The sequence below is a fragment of the Paroedura picta genome, chromosome 10 (genome assembly GCF_049243985.1).
Source record: "Paroedura picta isolate Pp20150507F chromosome 10, Ppicta_v3.0, whole genome shotgun sequence".
In the NCBI taxonomy this organism is placed as follows: domain Eukaryota; kingdom Metazoa; phylum Chordata; class Lepidosauria; order Squamata; family Gekkonidae; genus Paroedura; species Paroedura picta.
The window spans coordinates 42,712,488-42,731,632 of NC_135378.1; the positions used below are offsets into that span (position 1 = coordinate 42,712,488).

The window sequence follows — 19,145 nt, forward strand, 5'->3', positions numbered from 1 at the left end:
CCCACTCAGTCTCACTAAATGCAGCTAGTCTTCCTATCTAGCTGAGAGTGAGTTACAGATGGAAAAGTCAAGTTTCAAAAACACATCCATTCTCCATTTAAAACCACTATCAATGGCCTGGTGAACCCAGTTCCTATTAGATTGTGCATGGTTCAAAGGAGAGCTATATCTAAAAATTGAAACTGTAGGTATGAGAGAGAAGACCATAAACTGATTTGCTACTTCAAAATGAACAGCCAGAAGAAGAAATTGGACATTATTTTGAAATAAATAGCAACCCAATTTGTCTTGCCGATGCCATGAAAGCAGGCTGCAGAGGACATTTAATTAGTGCAGAACAGAAGGATAAAAGAAGCGACAAACAAAGTCTTCCAGCTGAAGAAGTCAGGCTGGAAGCCTGCCATAAGCATAAGACTTCTATATAAACAACTTACTGTTGTGTATTTCCAGAGCTTAAAGGGCATTAATTTATTTGAATCAGAATGTTATTTTCAGGGCAGCAAGGCAAAGCATCTTCTTGTTTGGCAATCAGATTCCAAACACCATAAATCTGATCTTACATTAATAAATGATTTAACTACTGGTGAAATAGCCAAACTTGATACCATTTTTTCAGACATAAAACTATTATATAGTTATTAGCACCCTATACATAACCTATAATTGCTCAATTTTATAAGAAATTGCACATCAATATGTCTTTTCATCCTACCTTTGGCAATTGTTCTATTAGGTTTTACAATCTAGGAATATGTCTGGAAAGAGGAAAAAATATTATTTATACTAAAATCTGGTCTAGATCTTTTAAGGGGAGCGTCATGCAGGCTAGCAACTCTTATTCTAAATAAGAAGATTTTCTCTTGGTGCAGTGGTCAAGAGCAGCGGCTTCTAATGCTCTTCCACATGCAGCTAGCTTGGTGACTATGGGCTCATCAGTTTTGATAATGCTGTTTTCACAGAGCAGTCCTGTCAGAGCTCTCCCAGCCCCACCAACTTCACGGGGTGTCTGTTGTGGAGAGAGGAAGGGAAGGTGGTTGTAAGCTGCTATGAGACTACTTTGGGTAGTGAAAAGTGGGGTATACAAACCAACTCTTCTACTTAGATAAGAGGGCTTTAATGTTCAGGGGGGGAAATGTCTCTACAACGCTGGTAGGAAACAACTGCCATAGAGGCTTAAACTTCATTTATTATAGCAAAACAAACACTACAAATTACCTCCTTTATATGCCAAAAAATATTTTTATCTCATAATACGGAAATTTTAGGAATAATTAATTGAGAAAATGGGGTTTGGCCTAACTTTCAAGAGATTGATAGCTGGATCTGTAAGATGTAATTTCCCCATCTAATGTCACTAGTTAAGGATGCCCTTGTTTTGCAAGTCCCTTATTTGCATTTCCAGTAGAGGCCCCTGCCCGGAAATTAAGCTCTATGCAAGACAGAAGTGATAAGGAGTCTGGACAATCCAAGCAACTCATTAGTTTACTCTGAAAATAGGGTTAACAACTCTGGGTTGGGAAATTCCTGGAGATTTGGGGGCAGAGCCTGGGGAGGGGCCTTGGAGGAGTATAATGTCATACATTCCACCAGCCAAAGAAGCCATTTGCTTCTGGCTAACTGATCTTTGTTATCTGAAGATCAGTTGTAATTTTGAGAAATCTCCAGGACTCATCTGGAGGTTGGCAACCATACTTGAAGACAGTCATCTCTTTCTCTAAGTATGATATAATGACATTTTATGCAACAACTTCTGTCAAAAGGTTGCTGAGTTTTAAATTAATTTGGCTACATCAGAAACAATATCAATATTTCAGTTGAAGAAGTAGAGGGAAATAAATTGAGAGCAAACTACTGCTTGTTAAATGGGCTGTTAAACCTTGGAGATATTTAGAGTTTCCAAGCTCCTTGTGTAGCCTGGAGATCTCTTGGAATTACAACTGATCTCCAGACTACAGAGTCAGTTCCACAGGAAAAAATGGCTGCTTTGGATGCCTTCCCTAGACTCCATCCCCAAACATCCAAGGAATTCCTGACCTGGGGTTCACAACCCTAGCAGAAATTTATGAAAACAACTCATGCTATGGCAGGAAAGATGTGTATAAATACAATTTATGCCCTTACTAAAGCCACACAATGGGTATTTAACAAGGTCCCGCTATTCCAGGAAGGAAATATGATAAAAATAAATGACCTGCCCAGACTTTTTCTTTTTCAGTCCCTGACAATTTTCATCCATATATCATAATTGAAATAATGGCATTCCCTACTAGGTAGGTTCATAGAGACTAAATAAAAGCACTGTTAACAACCATAACGCTGCACATGCCAGGTTGCATAGTAGTATTATTCTTCATCACAGTTCTGAAACTTATTTGGTTGGACTCAGCTTGTTTTTCTCCCCACTGCACTGTCATCCATAATAATCAGCAGCATGGCTGGGGGGGGGGGTATCAAAAAGGCCTCCTCTTCCCTCTTGTGACTGGGGAAAAGTTGACGGAATTCAACCCATTGTGTTAATATTGCATAACCAAACCATGTCAGAAATATTAAACAGGATCAAAACATAGTTTCAAGGATTAAATGTTGCTTCACCACTGAGTATTTCTCAGATTCTTTACTGAAGCTGTTTGCAAGATGGGACAAAATATTTCACAATTCTTGGGAATTAATGGCTTTCAAAATCCTGACATATTTCTGTCCTGTCATTGCCTTTAAAAAGATAGCTTTAGGGAGCCTATTTGGCCCTAGTGATTTCCATATATTCTAATACCTGAGTGACAAGCATACCATCTGATATCTGATACTTAAAATATATTTAAAATAAAGTGGCCCAGCACAATAAAATGTCTTACACACTATTTGATGTAGGGTTGGGGGACAGGAAGACTTGCTGGCAGTGGGGGAAGCACTAGCTGGCAGTGGGGGAAGCACACAGGAATATTGTCAGGGATGCAGCGATGTCATTTCTGGCTTACAATGGAAGTGACATCATTGCATTGCCAGCAACTTGGGGCACTCTAGTATTTTGGCAAAAAAAGTCTTATAGGAGCTGTTTTCACTAAAGTGTTTTTGCCCAAATATCAGACCATCCTGCATTGCCAGTGATATAATGATGCCACTTCTGGTACACATTGGAAGTGATGTGTGTTCATTGCCACATTGGGCTACCCCCCCCCCCCGCTGCCATTATCACCACCTGCCAGCTAGCTGATCTGTAGTAGCTGAAGGCAAGGGCTTAGTAGCCCTAATTTGAGGTATGAACATCCGTAAATTTAACAAGCGTTTACACAACTATACCACATACAGCTAAAAGAACTAAAATACCAAGTTAAACTATATTTATAGCTGGAGAACTGATTAGCAAAAGACGGTGGAAGATTGGCATAAAATCTGGATGATCTTTCTTACTCGTTTAGCATGCATTATTATGAGTGAAGATCTTCTAAAAATCTGTTCAGACATTATGTGACTTCACTGTACAATATTTAAAGCAGGACAACAAAACCTATGCTGAAAGGGGGTATATATTACACATCCTTACACCATTTTGATCCAGGGTTGATTCTGCACTTTGTTTATTCCGTTGTGAATCCTGCTGAATTCAGATCGATTTGAACTCGGGTCTTCTTCTATCCACCCTTCCCCATTGAAATAGAAAAATGTTCTGCATGTGATTAGGGAAGCTCAGAAAGGGGGGGGGGGTGGAGCCAAGCACAGCAGGAGCCTCTTTCTTTCTTTTCTTGAAGGAGAGGGGGAGAACATTGGAGACAGCAGAGGAGGGGGAATAAATCCAAGAGGCAAATCTCTGCCGAGAGAAGGCTTCTGGAGCTTCTGTTAAGAGAAGTTAGGGCTTTAAGGGAAGTCTTGCAACCTGGGAATGAGGAAGACTTTGAATTGATGTCCTGGCTAATCAGGGCTTTTCTACAGCATTGGAGGCTTGAGGCAGAAAGTTAGTTCAGGAAAAGCAGAGAGCTACACCTTTACTTGTGCCGATGTTTCAAATAGCGAGGGTTATATCCACTCCAGGATATCGCGGGGGAAAGGTAGGGTCATTCTGGATCAATCATGCTTGTTGTGGAGGGAAAATTTAAATAGTCTAAAATCAAAATGGAGATCACATTCAGTGTAGATGGCAGGGATTGAATAGACCTGGGATTGGAATAAAAGCTCTGTGCAGATTCAGCCCAGGTTTTATCTATTTTGCTGTTCTTATTTTTAATTTTATTCTGGAAATTCTCAATTTTTCAGTGGTTTGGGAAAATTTAAAGTTTTCTCATTGCTGAGAAGAAAATACACTACGTGTGGCGATAAACCAGTGGTCTTTCCATTTACAAGTGGACCAATCTTTCACAAATCTGCATCACAAGCCAACAAGCCACCAGGCATTTGCCTGAGACCGACTAACCCAATAACATCCACAGGTCTCCCTCAAACACCCCTACATGGCTTGAACCAGTCTGACCTCTCTGAGGTGTTTATCTACCTTATATACTCGCATATAAGTCGAGTTTTCCAGCAAAGTTTTTATCACTTAAAAGACCTCCTCAGCTTATACACGGGTAATTGATTAACAGCCTTCCCCCAGTCAGCCAATTGCAGCATTGTACCTGCAACCTGAGCTCTTTGCAAGTGAGCTAGTGGCCTCCAGTTAACCTTTGCCTTCTGCAAAGATCTTAAAAACTAAGCTCTTTGCAAGTAAGCTAATTGCTTCCAGCTAACCATTACCTTCTGCAAATATCTTGTAAGCTTCCTCTGGCAGCTTGTAGGACATCAATGGTTTGAATGAGGGATTCTGATATTTTTTCCCCCTTCCAGGATTTGGAGAAGGATCATTTGGGACAGTGGTCCCCAACCCCCGGTCCGGGGACCAGGACCAGTCTGTGGATCAGTCGGTACCGGGCCGCGGCTCCTCCTCGTCCTCCTCCCCTGCTGCTGCCTCGGGGGCTGCCCAGCCACTCTGCCGCCAGCTCACCTTTGGTGCTCTCCAGCGGCCGCCATGGCTGGGGCTCCCTCTCGGCATGCCACTGCGCAGCTGCTGCTGGCATTGCCCCCCAGCGGGCAGCGGGAAGTCAGGAGCGCTGGCGGGAAAGCAAGTGGAGCAGGGGCTCAGTCGGCCGCGACAACATCCCTCGGCAAAAGAGGGTTGCATCCCCCCGGGCCTCAGTAAAATTGTCAAGCGTTGACTGGTCCTCGATGATAAAAAGGTTGGGGACCACTGATTTGGGGATCAGAATGACTGCTCTACACACATTTAACAAATAAATAAATACAGCTGCCACTTCTGCAGTACCTATGCATATGTGCAAATCTATAATAAACTGTTGCTTTGTGTATGTATTGTTTCCTTAAAAATAGAGTTACCTGTCTCTAGGTGGTAGCTGGAGATCTCCTGCTATTACAATTAATCTCCAGACAACCAGTTCTGGAGAAAATGGCTACTTTGAAAAGAGAACTCTGGCATTATAGCCCAGTGAGGTCCCTCTCCTTCTCAAACCCGGCCCTCCACAGGTTCCACCCTCCAAATCTCCAGGTATTCTCCAATCCAGAGCTGGCAACTTTGTTCAAAGTTATTTTTTCTGCATGATATTTTTTCTGCATGCTTGGAGCTTTCTTTGGTTAAGCATAACTCCCTCTGACTTAATGACTGGTTCTATTGTGTGAATTAGATATATATTTGATATAGCGATGAGTGGAAGTGTTCTCTAAGATCTGCAGAGCCAAAGTCATTACAACCCTTTTGAGATCATTGATCTTCTGTAGCCTTTTAACAAAACAAATGGTTCAACTGCTCCACATATTAGGACTGAATATTTCTCAGTGCTTGGAGCACTTTCTGCTTCTTCTTTTTTTTACTATTAATTTTGATCTATTGTGTTCATTCTTTAAAACACATAATGTAACAACATTTAGGCTGGGCAATAGTTTTCAAGGGAGTAAAATAAAGAATGAAAGAGCCATCGTTATTCATGATTTACAAAGTTGATTTACAAAGCACCTCTATCATCTGGTCTAAAATGTCATTAAAATCTGTATAGTCTATCTCAGCCTTTTTCAACTGGAGGAGTCCGTGAAATAATTTTTCAGGCTTCGAGGAACACTAGAATTGGTATTAGCTGGCCATGCCTCCGTGCCATGCCCCCAGAAATGACATCACCACCTGTATTAACAGGCAGGCTTGAGGAGGACTGAAGGGGAAGAGACAAGAGGCAGTTTAAGGCAGTAGGCATGGATAAACCCCCTCCCAGACACAGAGACCACAAGAGAAGTCATTGATGCTTGGGAGGGTGGGAGGGGGAGCAATGGAAGCAGACAGTTCCCTAACTTGTGGCTAAGTCCATTAATGCAGGAGGGGAAAGGATGCGGACCCTGGCAGAGCTCCTGCGGACCCCTGGGGGTCTATGGACCACTGGTTGGGCTCTGAACAGAGAAAATACTTTGGGGTGGCTGGATGGTTGTGTGATTATTTGTAATAACAATGACTGCATTTTGCCATAGGTTTCCCATTCCAACTCTCAAAAAACTGATCAATATCCAATATTAAAGCAATATTATATGTTGAGTGCTTTTATATAAAATGGCATTTCTGGTGTCATAAAGTTAAATGAACAGAGACCAAGGTCAGTATTTGTCATACTTACTAAAAATGTTATACCTAGGTTTGCTAGATCCCTTTGAGAAGCTGGTGGGGGTTGCACTTGCAGGAGCAGGGAGGAGCACCTGACATTTCAATGACATGCCTACTTGGCCCAGAAGTGGCATAGGCATGTCAGGGGGGCAAGCTCTGGTGTTGGGGCAAAATTCTATGGTAGAATTAGCTTCTCCCATAGATCTTCTGCCCCAAAACGAGTTGGCCAACCCAACATCCCTGATATGCCTATGTCACTTCTGGGGTCACACAGGCACATTGATAAAATGCTTGGGGGGGGGGAATCCTCACCAGCAGCCAACTAGCTGGCAGTGGAGAGGTGGAGCCTGACAGCAGAAGACCCACACTCCCATCTGGACATGTGTGTGTGACATCCCTAATGCCTTAACATAAATTGAAAGAGATGTGCAGAACTGCTATCAAGAATATATTTTAATATATATTTCTATATATTTCTATATATATTAAAATAAAAACAAAACGCCTGGTTCTTCACAACAGGTGTTACAGTTAAATTACATTGTGCTATGAAGTCGTTATTTTATAAGTGTTTCCCATTCTTTCATGCAGCCGGCAATAATATGGAGCATGGTTTCATGATATCATAAATGAAGCCATGTTGCCAATTATAGAAAGGATCAACATGATACTGCTTTTTTATTGGCACTCAACCATTAAGAGATGATTGAAGCAAAACATGATAAAAGGGGATCAAACTTACACAAGATGCTGGGATTCTATGAATGAACTTTCAAGCACTTTTCTCCCTTTAAGTAGCAGCTGCACAGTATCCTGATCCAAATAAAGGTTTGTGCCTTTCCAAGACAAAACAGTTCTACAGAATTGCTATATGGGTTCTGATGAGGACCTGCATGTTGCCCCAAGAAGAACAAACAGCACCTCTACAGAGTCACAGAAAGTTCAACATCATGGTCATGAAACAAATGGGATGCCTATACATTTTATTACAAAAAGAAAGCAACACTTGGAAATTCATTCATGGAAGTGCCTGTTGCATATATAGATCTGCAGAGGACTGAGCTTGAGGTCCAAGGCAGGACTGAAATTCAGAGCCACCGACTGGTTCAGGTCTGGCTGGTTTTTCCACAGGAGCCAGCATATTGGGTTGCCACAGCTGGACTAGATGGCTCACACAATAGGATCCACCAAGGATCCAATCAGTTCATACTCTTATGTAACTGATCACCCACAACCACAGGTAGATCTATTCTTCCATGTCTGTATATATTGGGGGATTTGTTCAGGGGTTTTCCAGTGCAGTCACTGTACACTTGTGCTATGAGCTGATCACTAATAAAGAGCTGGAAGATTCCAGTGCCTCCGTGTTCCTTGACCCGCAGATATAACACTTTCAGCACCTTGTGTCCCATGAGGGACAAGAAAAGTAAATGAGTAAACTAGATAGCCAAAAACAGATGAAGAAAAATGTTTCCAGAAGGGCAGATTACACTTTGTCCAGGAGCTCCAAGCAGTATTTTTAATTTTATTTGAATAGCAGACTCCCAGGCCATATCAGCTGCTGCCTTTGAAAAGCCCTTCAGATTATAAATGGTTTTCTATATAACCCAAGTGTCCTGTGTAAAGTCCCCTTGGATTTACAGAATTAATCCAGCCTTTAAGTATTAGACATTAAATATGCCAGGAAAAGTAAAACATTTAGTAATCTGCCTTTCAGCTTCTCGTTCATAAAAATTACTGAAATCAATGAAAGCTCCCTATTAAATAGCAATTTGCTATTTACTGTTAGTATTTTGTCAATATTCCTAAGACCTGTGCCAAAAATGTAGGTAAACATGCAAAAACAAAATGCACAAATCTGAATGGTTTGCTTTCCTAAGCCTATTGACTTCACAGGGAATCAATTTCTGCAAACTGTTAGGCTGAGGGGGAATGACAGTCCCAAGGTCATGCGGTGATCTACATACTCATCAGCAACTACCATTTTGTAACCTATAACATCTTGCCTTTTGACCAATGAATTACAGTTTATAGATATTTCTGTCTAAAGAGAATATTCATATACTCCCCATCACTGTAGCACATCAAACAAAACAGTTCAAAGCACCACAAACTGTCACACTATGTTAACACAAACAACAAGATCTTCACAAAACAAAGAGATGGAGTGTCTGCTCTTGTCACTCTCCTAAATACCACTTGGAATAGATCTTTGCAGAGTTAGTATAAAACATCTTGCTATCCACTTCAAAGATTAGTCAAGTGGCCTTCACTACTCCTTGACTTTAGGGTTGCCAGGTCGTTCCTGGCAATCGGTAGGGGGTGGGGAAGTTATCTTTCTTCTTTGCTTCAAATGGATATAAGCAAAAGAGAACAACTAGACCCACAGCTACCCCTGTTATAATTTCTTGTTAAATCTGAATTTTTCTCCATAAGAATGTAAACTAAGTGAAGGCGTGCAGCGAAACAGTCAATTAGCACACTTACTTAGGATGTCTAATATCTGGCAATGAGCGCTCCAGGGCAATGCTGTTGCTCACAAAAATGTTGAAACCATTTTCCCTGTAAGCAGAATCATCGTTGTCTTCTTCTGTGAGAGGGTACGGCTTTCCCTGTTCACCTTTCCCTGGAATGGAAGGAAAAAGAAAACATAAGTCACCCACTCAGCCACTGGTGCCTGAGCATCCAGGAGATATTCACAGTTTTATTGGAGGTTAATAAGCAATAATCCTGCGGTGGACAATGTTTTGGCAAGCCTATTATAAGCAAAGTTCCAAGCAAGAAATGAGAGCACAACAGTGCCCATGTAGGCATCACTGTAAAGTTAGGCCAATAGTCCCTTGAGCCAAGGAATGAACAGCAGCATAGCTCTGGAGAGGTAAACAAAATAGCAGGCTTCATTCTATGTGACAGCCAAGTTTAGAAATCCTCTTGACCATGTCCAGGCATGCCACAAAACTTGGCTTGGTATACAGTTTCTTGAAACGATGTTTTCTGATGGCTTTCATCAATAATGACCTTTTACACTGGTAGCATCCTTGGAGGAGCTTGAAAATAAAATTATATAAATATCTCAAATTAGCTCCTACCAAATTATATTATGAGATGATTCACCTCTGAAAGGGTTTTGCTGCCAAATGGCTTATGTTAACTGTAGATGCTAGAGAATGAAAACTGGTAAGGCAATTAAGTGCCTTAACAATTTTTTTTTGTTAGGCAAACGTTATCTCACCCAATAGACATTTAAGGAGCAGGACCTAAAGTTAACTCCTTGTTAATAAAGAAATAAAAAAGCCAGATGTGTTTGCACTGGGATATGTTTGCACTGGGTTTGAGTTTGTTTCCAGTGTCCAAGATACAGCTGAGGTGGGTTTTTTATTTAAGTAGTGGTTAGTGTTCAAATCCATACTCTGCGTTGGAATCTTGCTTGGTGACCTTGGGCCAGTCAGATTGGTTGTTTCAGGGATAAACTAGAGGAGGGAAAAACAATGTTGCAAGAGGTTTTGAGTCCCCATTGGGGAGAAAAGCAGGCAGAAGAATTGTTTAAATAAACAAGTAGGCTGGAATTATGCTGTGAACTTTTAAAATACATAATTTAAGACTTTAATGAGATAAGTGTGGCTTCTCTATTTTCTAGAGAACAACACTTAGTTTTTAAGCACATTATTTTCTCTAAATGTGTGGTTAGAAATCAGGATTTTGAGGTCGCAACCAGAATATGGTAAGGTACCAGCTGCATTCTGTTCCCAAGATGGACTTCCTTCCTGATCTGCTTTTGTCTCTTGAATGAGGTTAAATATGCAGAAATCGGAAGGGAAAGTTTTTCACACCAGGGCTACTAATTATTATAGATCAAACAATTCCTTAAAGGGCCAACAAAAGAACCACCCACTAGGGTGTCAATTGACCTGCTGCCATCTTGGGCATCATCTAGAATTAATCCCAGACTATGAAAAAGTAAGTACCAACATGTTTCCCTGCTAGTCTCAGGCTCCTTTCAGACAGCATTTGTAATCCATTTTGGTAAGTAGTAAGTAAGGGATTTTTTATACCATTTCAGACACCATTGTTTTAGCAACTGGTTGCTAATGGATTTTATTTACCTTTTCATAGAAAACCACTTCTGTTTGGTTAGCAAAGCATGGTTGACCCATTCTTAAGATAAACAGCTTTCTTATATTTTCACCTCTTCTTTGTGCTTCTGAAACACTAGTGTGCTGTTTAAAATGACTACAACACTTCCAATAGCAGCACACTTTCCCCCACCTTTTTTCCATGTGATCCTTCTTTGACCAGATCCAGCATCTTCCACTGGGCCCCCAGCCTTTCCCTCCCATGAAACTTAATGCCTTGAACCAACTATGAGTCTGCCAATATGTTGCATTTATTAATTTATTGGTGTCAATGTTCATTATGGTTAATTTTTATGTACTTCCTACTCCTATGTTTCATGTGAACTGCCCTGAGCCTCTTGTGAGGGTGGTATATAAACAAACAAATAACACTAGCAGCAGCAAAACTCATGGTGGCTGCTGGAGAGGGAGCGGCTGTATTGGCTTGTCCAGAATTGCTCCAGATGAGACAGCACAGTCTCTTCCCCATCAGCTCCTCAGTGAACCACAGAAAGTTGGGATGGGAGGACTGTATTGACATACTTAGAGCTGCTTCAAGTGAACCACAGAGAGTGGCCAGAGTGGTGGTGGTGGGGAGTCTCTGCTGGATCACTCAGAACTGCTCCTGGCAAGTCACCACAGTCTCCCTCCCAGCTTTCTGAGGTTTGCTGGAATCCTCCCATGAGTCTCACAGGCTGTCACTTGGATAGCCTAATCTCAGCAGATTGTGGAAGCTAAAAAAAAATTGATTTTTGGATGGGAGACAAACAAGGAAGACTCTGCAGAAGAATGGTAATGACAAACCGCCTCTGCTTCTCACCTGCCTTGAAAGCCCCATGCTGGAGTCACCATAAATTCATCAACACTTGATGGCATGTGTGTATGTAATTTTCATTGAACACATTTAACTATGACAGGACAATCATAAGACTGAACTGTAAATTAATGAAAATTAATGTAAATTAAGCAAATTTGCATGTCGGATTTGCACAATTTACTATTTTACTTATAGTGATTAAGTGTGGTGAACTCTAATCTGGAGAAATGGGTTTGATTCCCCACTCCTCTACATACAGCCAGCTGGGTGACCTTGAGCCAGTCTCAGTTTTCTTAGGGCTGTCCTCACAAAGCAGTTTCACCTACTTCACGGAGTGTATGTTGTGGGAAGAGGAAGGGAAATGTGTTTGTAAGCCATTTTTCAACTCCTTAGAGTGGTGAAAAGTGGAGCATAATCCCTCCCCCATGTTCTTCTTATGCTAAAGATACAGGGCACACTGAAGAAATGCCTCTTAAATCTGAGAAATCTTGAACCACTACATTTTTGCTTTTTAAAAACACAATCTGGATACCACTGCCGCTGCCTTAAGAGTTAGAAACTTTAAAATCTAATGATAAAATTCATTGGATGCTGGATCCTGTTCCAGAACAGACTACGATCCGTCACTATCATCTCTCCTTCCTCTGTCTTGCTGGACAAACTCATAGAGTTCTGTTTACCCCGGTCCTGCTTGCTGCATGAACATGACTTCCTGTTCTAACAGAGTATGAGGAGCAGCAGGGTCTTGAGTTGCCAAGCAGCAGAGCAGATGGTATCCCATCATGTGGCCCAATCTGGTCCAGGAGGCTATCACTTGGAGACTCCTATTTTCAGGTGAAAACAACAGATGCGCCAGAGAGCCTTATTGTATTTTTATTTGTAACACTGCAATGAAATCATATATGGGGGGGAAAGCCTAATGTAACCAACAAAATAAATAAATAAGAAGTTTCTGCCAAAACTAGAAGTGATTTTTCATTCACATCATCTTCCTAGTCACAGTTAGGCTGTCATTTATGTTCCTAAAGAAAAATACGTCTTAAAAACATCTATCACATAGCCAGAGGCAACTGTGAATTCAAAGATGCCAGAGATCATAGTTTTCTTTCTGAATCTCACACTGAACTGTGAGGAGAGAAATCTTAGTAGCAAGTGTCTGTTTACTGAATGCGAGGTACTGCTTTACTTCACAGAGCACTGGATTAAGATCAACAGCAAGTTTACATTAGATTTTAATAACACAAAATTAAGCTATATGTTTTCATAATTCAGCCCAGGAAGTTATCTTGTTTGCTGTTCCTCGGGACATATTCTAAGTAGACCTTCCTACCCCTTAGCTCAGTATTTAAACATGTGTGTCTAAAGTGTTTCTCATCCTTTACTGCACTACAACTTAAAACAGCACCATGTGCCCCAGGTGGCGCAGGGAGTCCTGACTAAAGAGGTGCACGCATTCCAACCCATGTGAGGCTCCTGGTATGCCAGGTGTTCCTAGAATCAGGCCACACCAGGAAGATCCAAACTGCATTTCTGACAGAGTCTGCCTCAAGGACTAATGTTCTCTAGCTTCCTCCCCCCCATTTAGCCCTTTGTGGAGGTCTGGTGCAACTCACAATTTCCTGAGGGGAAATGCAGTGGCAGTACCTTGATGAAGAGGATTAAGTCAGCCCCATGTGTCAAGGGACACTGTAAGCACCAGGCCTGATCTAGTGGTTTATAACCACTTTGCAAGGGGAGTAGTCTTGCAAGATTTTTATGAGCCTTTGGGGAGGGCGGTATATAAATGTAATTAATAAAAAATAAATAAGGATGGTAGTCTTGCAAGAATAGACATACTTATGCAAGCTATTACTATTATTATTATTATTATTATTATTATTATTAGCCTTATATCCCACCACCCACAACAAGCTGTCTGTTATAAAATCACAGTTAAAGCCTTAATAAAACTTTAAAAGCTCAATTAATAGCCTATATATTAATTAATCCACCTTTTCCCACACTGCATCTTGGGTATTCAGTTTACTGGCAGGAATTGCCTGGAGGTGAATGGAGGGAGATTTAAGACAAAGATTTAAGTCACTGTGAAAAGCTCATTAGCCTGAAACATAAAAACTAAAATCTGTGCATGTCCTGTTTTTATCTCAGAAATGTCAACCTTCGATTACACCTGATATTTGTGTTAAATACAATATTTTGTTATTTTTTGATTTCAAAATGTCTCAAGCACCATTTAAATTGTTTAAATTAAAGGGGCCTCCTGATCCTTACCTCAGGTTCCTGGCCTGAGCCAGCAGCCAAAATATTATACTGTGAAAGGGTGGGACAGCCAGAGTTCTTCAGCAAAGATGAAAATATGTAACTAGGGCAGCTCAATCAGTAAAGGGAAATAAAAATGGAGGGGAAATCTTGTGGGGAGGGGGGCGTGGATGGGGCCATAATAGCAGTACTGTTGCCAGGTATGTAAATCACAAACAGAGGAAGTTGGCTCAAAAGGCAGCTGAACAAAGCAATAAAGGGTATATAGAACTCCTTTAAATCTACTGCAATATCTGCATTCACTGGAAACCTGGGAATATGGTTTGCTATTTTAAAGTGGCACCTTATTTCGTTTTCAAGGAAGGCAAATGTTTATTTTTACTTTGGCATTTTCCAGGCTGGCTTCCATGACCCGATGTTCATAGAATCATAGAGTTGGAAGGGGCCATACAGGCCATCTAGTCCAACCCCCTGCTCAACACAGGATTAGCCCTAAGCATCCTAAAGCATCCAAGAAAAGTGTGTATCCAGCCTTTGCTTGAAGACTGCCAGTGAGGGGGAGTTCACCACCTCCTTAGGCAGCCTACTCCACTGCTGAACTACTCTGACTGTGAAAAGTTTTTTTCTGATATCTAGCCTATATTGTTGTACTTGAAGTTTAAACCCATTAATGCGTGTCCTCTCCTCTGCAGCCAACAGAAACAGCATCCTGCCCTCCTCCAAGTGACAACCTTTCAAATACTTAAAGAGGGCTATCATGTGCCCTCTCAACCTCCTTTTCTACAGGTTGAACATTCCCAAGTCCCTCAACCTATCTTCATAGGGCTTGGTCCCTTGGCCCCAGATCATCTTTGTTGCTCTCCTCTGTACCCTTTCAATTTTATCTACGTCCTTCTTGAAGTGAGGCCTCCAGAACTGCACACAATACTCCAGGTGTGGTCTGACCAGTGCCGCATACAATGGGACTATGACATCTTGTGATTTTGATGTGATGCCCCTGTTGATACAGCCCAAAATGGCATTCACCTTTTTTACCGCTGCATCACACTGCCTGCTCATGTTTAGTTTACAATCCACAAGTACTCCAAGGTCTCGTTCACACACTGTGTTACCTAGAAGCGTATCCCCCATCCAGTAGGCATGCTTTTCATTTTTCTGACCCAAAAAATGTTATCATGTATGTTTTACTTGTGGTCAGAGAACTTCATTAAAATCCCAATGCTGTCCCATTTCTTCCTCATTCCTTTTATAACTGGTTTCTACTGTGCTTTTAATTTTAACTGTGAAATGAATTCACAAGAAAGCCTCTTCCTGTGAATCTGAATTTTCCCCCCTGCCTTCAGAATTGCTGCCCAAACCCACATAGAAAGGGCAGGTTTGGGCAGGTTTGCTTTTCAAATTTGCATACCAGCAGCAAAACATTTCAGTGCTGGAAGGTGCCTGCACTGCAACAAGCACTCATTCCCACTGGGGGCACCTTCCTCTCTGTGCTGGCTTGGGCGTGTTTGTTTGTTTGTTTGTGTGTGTTTGTGTATGGTCTGGTCTCCTCTCTCTGCCTCTCTCTCTGTCAGAAAGTCTTGAGCTCGCTTGTTGCCATTTCCACACTGCAGAAATCTTGGAAGAATAAAGAAGTCTGCAATTCCAGTTCTTTTAAAATGGCTCTTGAGAATTTACCAGAACAATGCAATGAAAGACTGAAGGAGATACACATATTAATCATAAGACTGGGATGCCCTTGATCCTGCTCCCTCTTACTTTACACTGGAGTAGATATAATGAAGCCTATAATACTACTCTTGTGTAAGGGAATCTCTAGTTGCAACACACACCCCATCTAAATATTCCCACCACTCACCAGACCACCTCATGATGTTTGTGCCTTTCTCCCCAGCGTGGGAAAAACCATCTCCCAAAGTCAGTATAAAGATGGGATGTAATACAGAGCATATACATAGGTTATAAAAAATATTTTACTCAGTGGGTACAAAAGTTAATTTAACCAAAGTGAAACAGAAAAAAGGGACTGAATTCATTGCAGACTTCATCACCAGATGTTGCGACATAAACATGTGAGGTGCACAATGTACACATCAGCCAAATAACCAATTATTATGACAAAGCCTGCTTCATTACTTAGAACTTGTTACAAAACACAGAAACACTGAACCCTGAAAGCTGTTCTAGTCTATGAATTCAACTGTCTGCTTCAATCCAGAATTAATATGGGCAAAAGAGCTAAATATTAAGTTTCAATAGATGCCAGATGGAGTATCAATGTCCCACAAGGGCAAGTAAATACACACTAGATTAAGGTCAAAGAATGAATAATATTAAGTAATGTTGTTTGAGAACTGATAATTCATAGTTTAAAGTGATTAATCAGATCTACTATTTAATCCTAGATACTCTGAACTGCTATACCACAGTTTTTATCAGAATTTGTTTACAATTTTGTGTCCTACCAAAGAATTTGTGTCCTACCAAAGTGAAGCATCTAAGTCTTGTTAACTACAGTAAAAGATCTGCAGTGCAATTCTTGCCAAATTTCCACAAAAGTCATAGTAATTTCAGTGAGACTTATTCCTAAGAAAATGAACATACAATTAAAAGCATATGTTTAAATAGTTCTTATTAAAATAAATTGGAGGGGAATTCAGAGAGCCTAACTTTACAGGATCATGCTACAGTTTGGAGAAAAGGGCATCTTCAGGATTTCCCTTTTAATTCTACATTACTATATTAACACCAGACCAAAAATAGCCAAAAATAGCAGGCTTTTACAACCCTGGGCCTGGAAGGGTTTCCTGAAGGATAATTTTAATATTTTTTTTTAAATTGTTAAAACAGTTATTGGGAGATATGATCATATATGGAAATGTTGACCTATGCCTCCCCAAATGGCCAATGATGGGCCTGGAGGGGGGAAGGGGAGGAGCCCTGGGTGGACATGTTCACAGCTATGCCTCCCAACCATATTCTGCATGATTGTGCTACTTCTAGGATTTCCTGAAGAATGTTTCAGGGGTTTTTCAATAGTAAAAAAGTTGAGAAAGGCTGCCCTAAAGAAATAAACAGGGTTCAGGTGGGCCTTAACTTTCTGTTCCACTTATTAAAATCCTTTTTCAATTATTAAGATTGGTTCCCAACGATCTACCTATTAAACCAAACATGGGTATGTTTGTGTACTATTATTTTTAAAAGGTATGTCTATGCCACTGTCTTATTACTTGTTTACATGGCAATAACTTGCCTTGCACAGCTGACAATCAACAGATCTATAAATCCTCATTTTAAAGCCCTCAGAGAAATAAATCAATGCACGAAGCACCACTACCATACTTCAGCTACTACAATGGCAGTACAAGTATGTTTTTGAGAACAAAAAAGACTTAATCTAACCCCTAATACTCCCACATTGTAATGTTAAATTGGAAAACAGAAATAAATGCCTCTAGTATATTGTGCCTGGTGTGTCTGGAATGCCAGAGTGTGCAATGGGCGATAAGGACCCCTACATGTTCCGATATAAGTCACAGTACTATCACCGCTCCAAAAAGCCTGTATTCTCAGCAGCAGGCTGAAACTAATCACAGCTTTGTAGCCAAGGGATGCACGGTGCATCTTCTATTTAGTCTAGCTACTTATCACCAAATGCCACAACTGCTAGAATGCTTTTTTCTCTCATTTAACATAAGAACAGACTGGCAGTCAGCTATTTCCCAGAGCCAAGCCTCATAAACAGCAAACAAATAACCTACTGAAAGAAACCATGACCTATCTCAAACATTATACATTTTTGTAGTTTGATTCAGTCTCTGGCAGACCTGCCAGGGATTGGAATCCAGTACATGCCCAAATAATTTGAAGAACGTAAGTTTTAAGGAAAGAAGAGGAATGGAGGCTGTGCTGTTCAAACACACAAACACAGGTGACATTAAGTGAAAGGTATAAATATAATAGTTACATCTCCAGAGAAAATACAGTGTTAGAAATTCACTATCAGATTTAGGCTTGTGCACTAAGGCTCTGATTCAGACCGATTTGGCTTTAGTCGAAGCGTCCGAAGCACTTCAGCACCCATTAAAGTCAATGGTGCCATTGACTTTAATGTGAATTTTGGCTTTTCTGCCTTTTCCACGGCCGGGGGGGGCGGGGTTACAGTATCCAAACTTGTAGGGTAGCTGTAGGAGACTCTTCCCTCACGCCTCTCCAAATTTCAAAAAGATTTCTCTAAGGGGTCCAATACTAGGGACTCCCAAAGAGGGTGCTCCCTCCCTTCCATTATGTCCTTGAGATATTTGTCTGGCCTTGACCTGGGCCTATTCTGCACACAATAGATAATGCACTTTCAAAGTAGATTTTCCTGTTCTGCACAGGAAAATCCAGCTGCCAAAGCACATTGAAAGTGCATTATCCTACGTATGTGGAATGGGCCCTGGGCCAGGACTTTGTTGGACCTGGCCCCAACCGGGTGTAATGAGCTCCCTGAGGAGCTACGGGCCCTGTTGGAGTTGTCATCTTTCTGCAGGTCCTGAAAGACAGAGTTCTTCTGCCAGGCGTATGGTTGAGGCCATGTTGGGATCCCAGAGTTACCAACGGGGGATCCCTAATTGCTGGTTAAATCAGGATCCTCATTTCCAATGAGAGAGAGCTTATGACCACAAGTTGGACAAGTTGGTTGGTGGGAATGAGAACTTTTTGCATTGCCATCTTTTACGGACTTAATGTTAATGTTTATTGTTTCAAGACACTTTTAGAGGTTCTGCTGTTTTTTATTGTTTTATTGTGAACTGCTGCAAGTTCAACTGAAGAGCGGTGATACATAAATCTGAAAATAATTAAATATCCTATGGGACAGACTCTCCATTGGATATAATGGAGAGATGGGGGCATCCTCTTTGGGAGCCACTAGGATTGGACAACCTGGTCCAATCTCCTTGAAACCTGGAGGGTTGTCACAGAAGAGCCTCCCGGAGTACCCAGAAAGTTTGGAGGCTGCAAACTAACCCCCCTCCCCCCCGGGCATGGTGGAAAAGTTAAAATTCCCATTAAAGTCAATGGTGCCATTGACTTTAATGGCCGTGGAAGAGCTCCGAAGCGGACTGCTTTGGCTCTGTTGTTTTGATGAATTGTACAGTTCAGACCACCTCGAAGTGACCTGTCTCTGAAGCACCACGGTTCCCTCCCCCCCCCCGCAGTAAAAAACTTCCCCGGGCCGCAAGCGGGCACGGCACTGCGCGGGCGGGGCAGTTGCCCCGCCGGTCCCCAGCCGGAAAAAGGTTGGGGACCACTGGTCTAAAGAGCAGTGCTCAGAAAGGAAACATAGGTCAAG

The 19,145-nt window shown here is 41.4% G+C and overlaps 1 protein-coding gene across 4 annotated transcripts in view; it reads right to left on the minus strand.

Annotated features, from left to right (window-relative positions):
- Positions 1-19,145, minus strand: part of GALNTL6 (polypeptide N-acetylgalactosaminyltransferase like 6) — a 542,786-nt gene that overhangs the window by 293,288 nt on the left and 230,353 nt on the right. For all 4 annotated transcript variants that reach the window (XM_077353588.1, XM_077353585.1, XM_077353586.1 and 1 more), the window contains one exon: positions 9,113-9,251. In XM_077353588.1, coding sequence (XP_077209703.1) covers positions 9,113-9,251 — 139 coding nt within the window. The remainder of the gene's footprint in view (positions 1-9,112; positions 9,252-19,145) is intronic.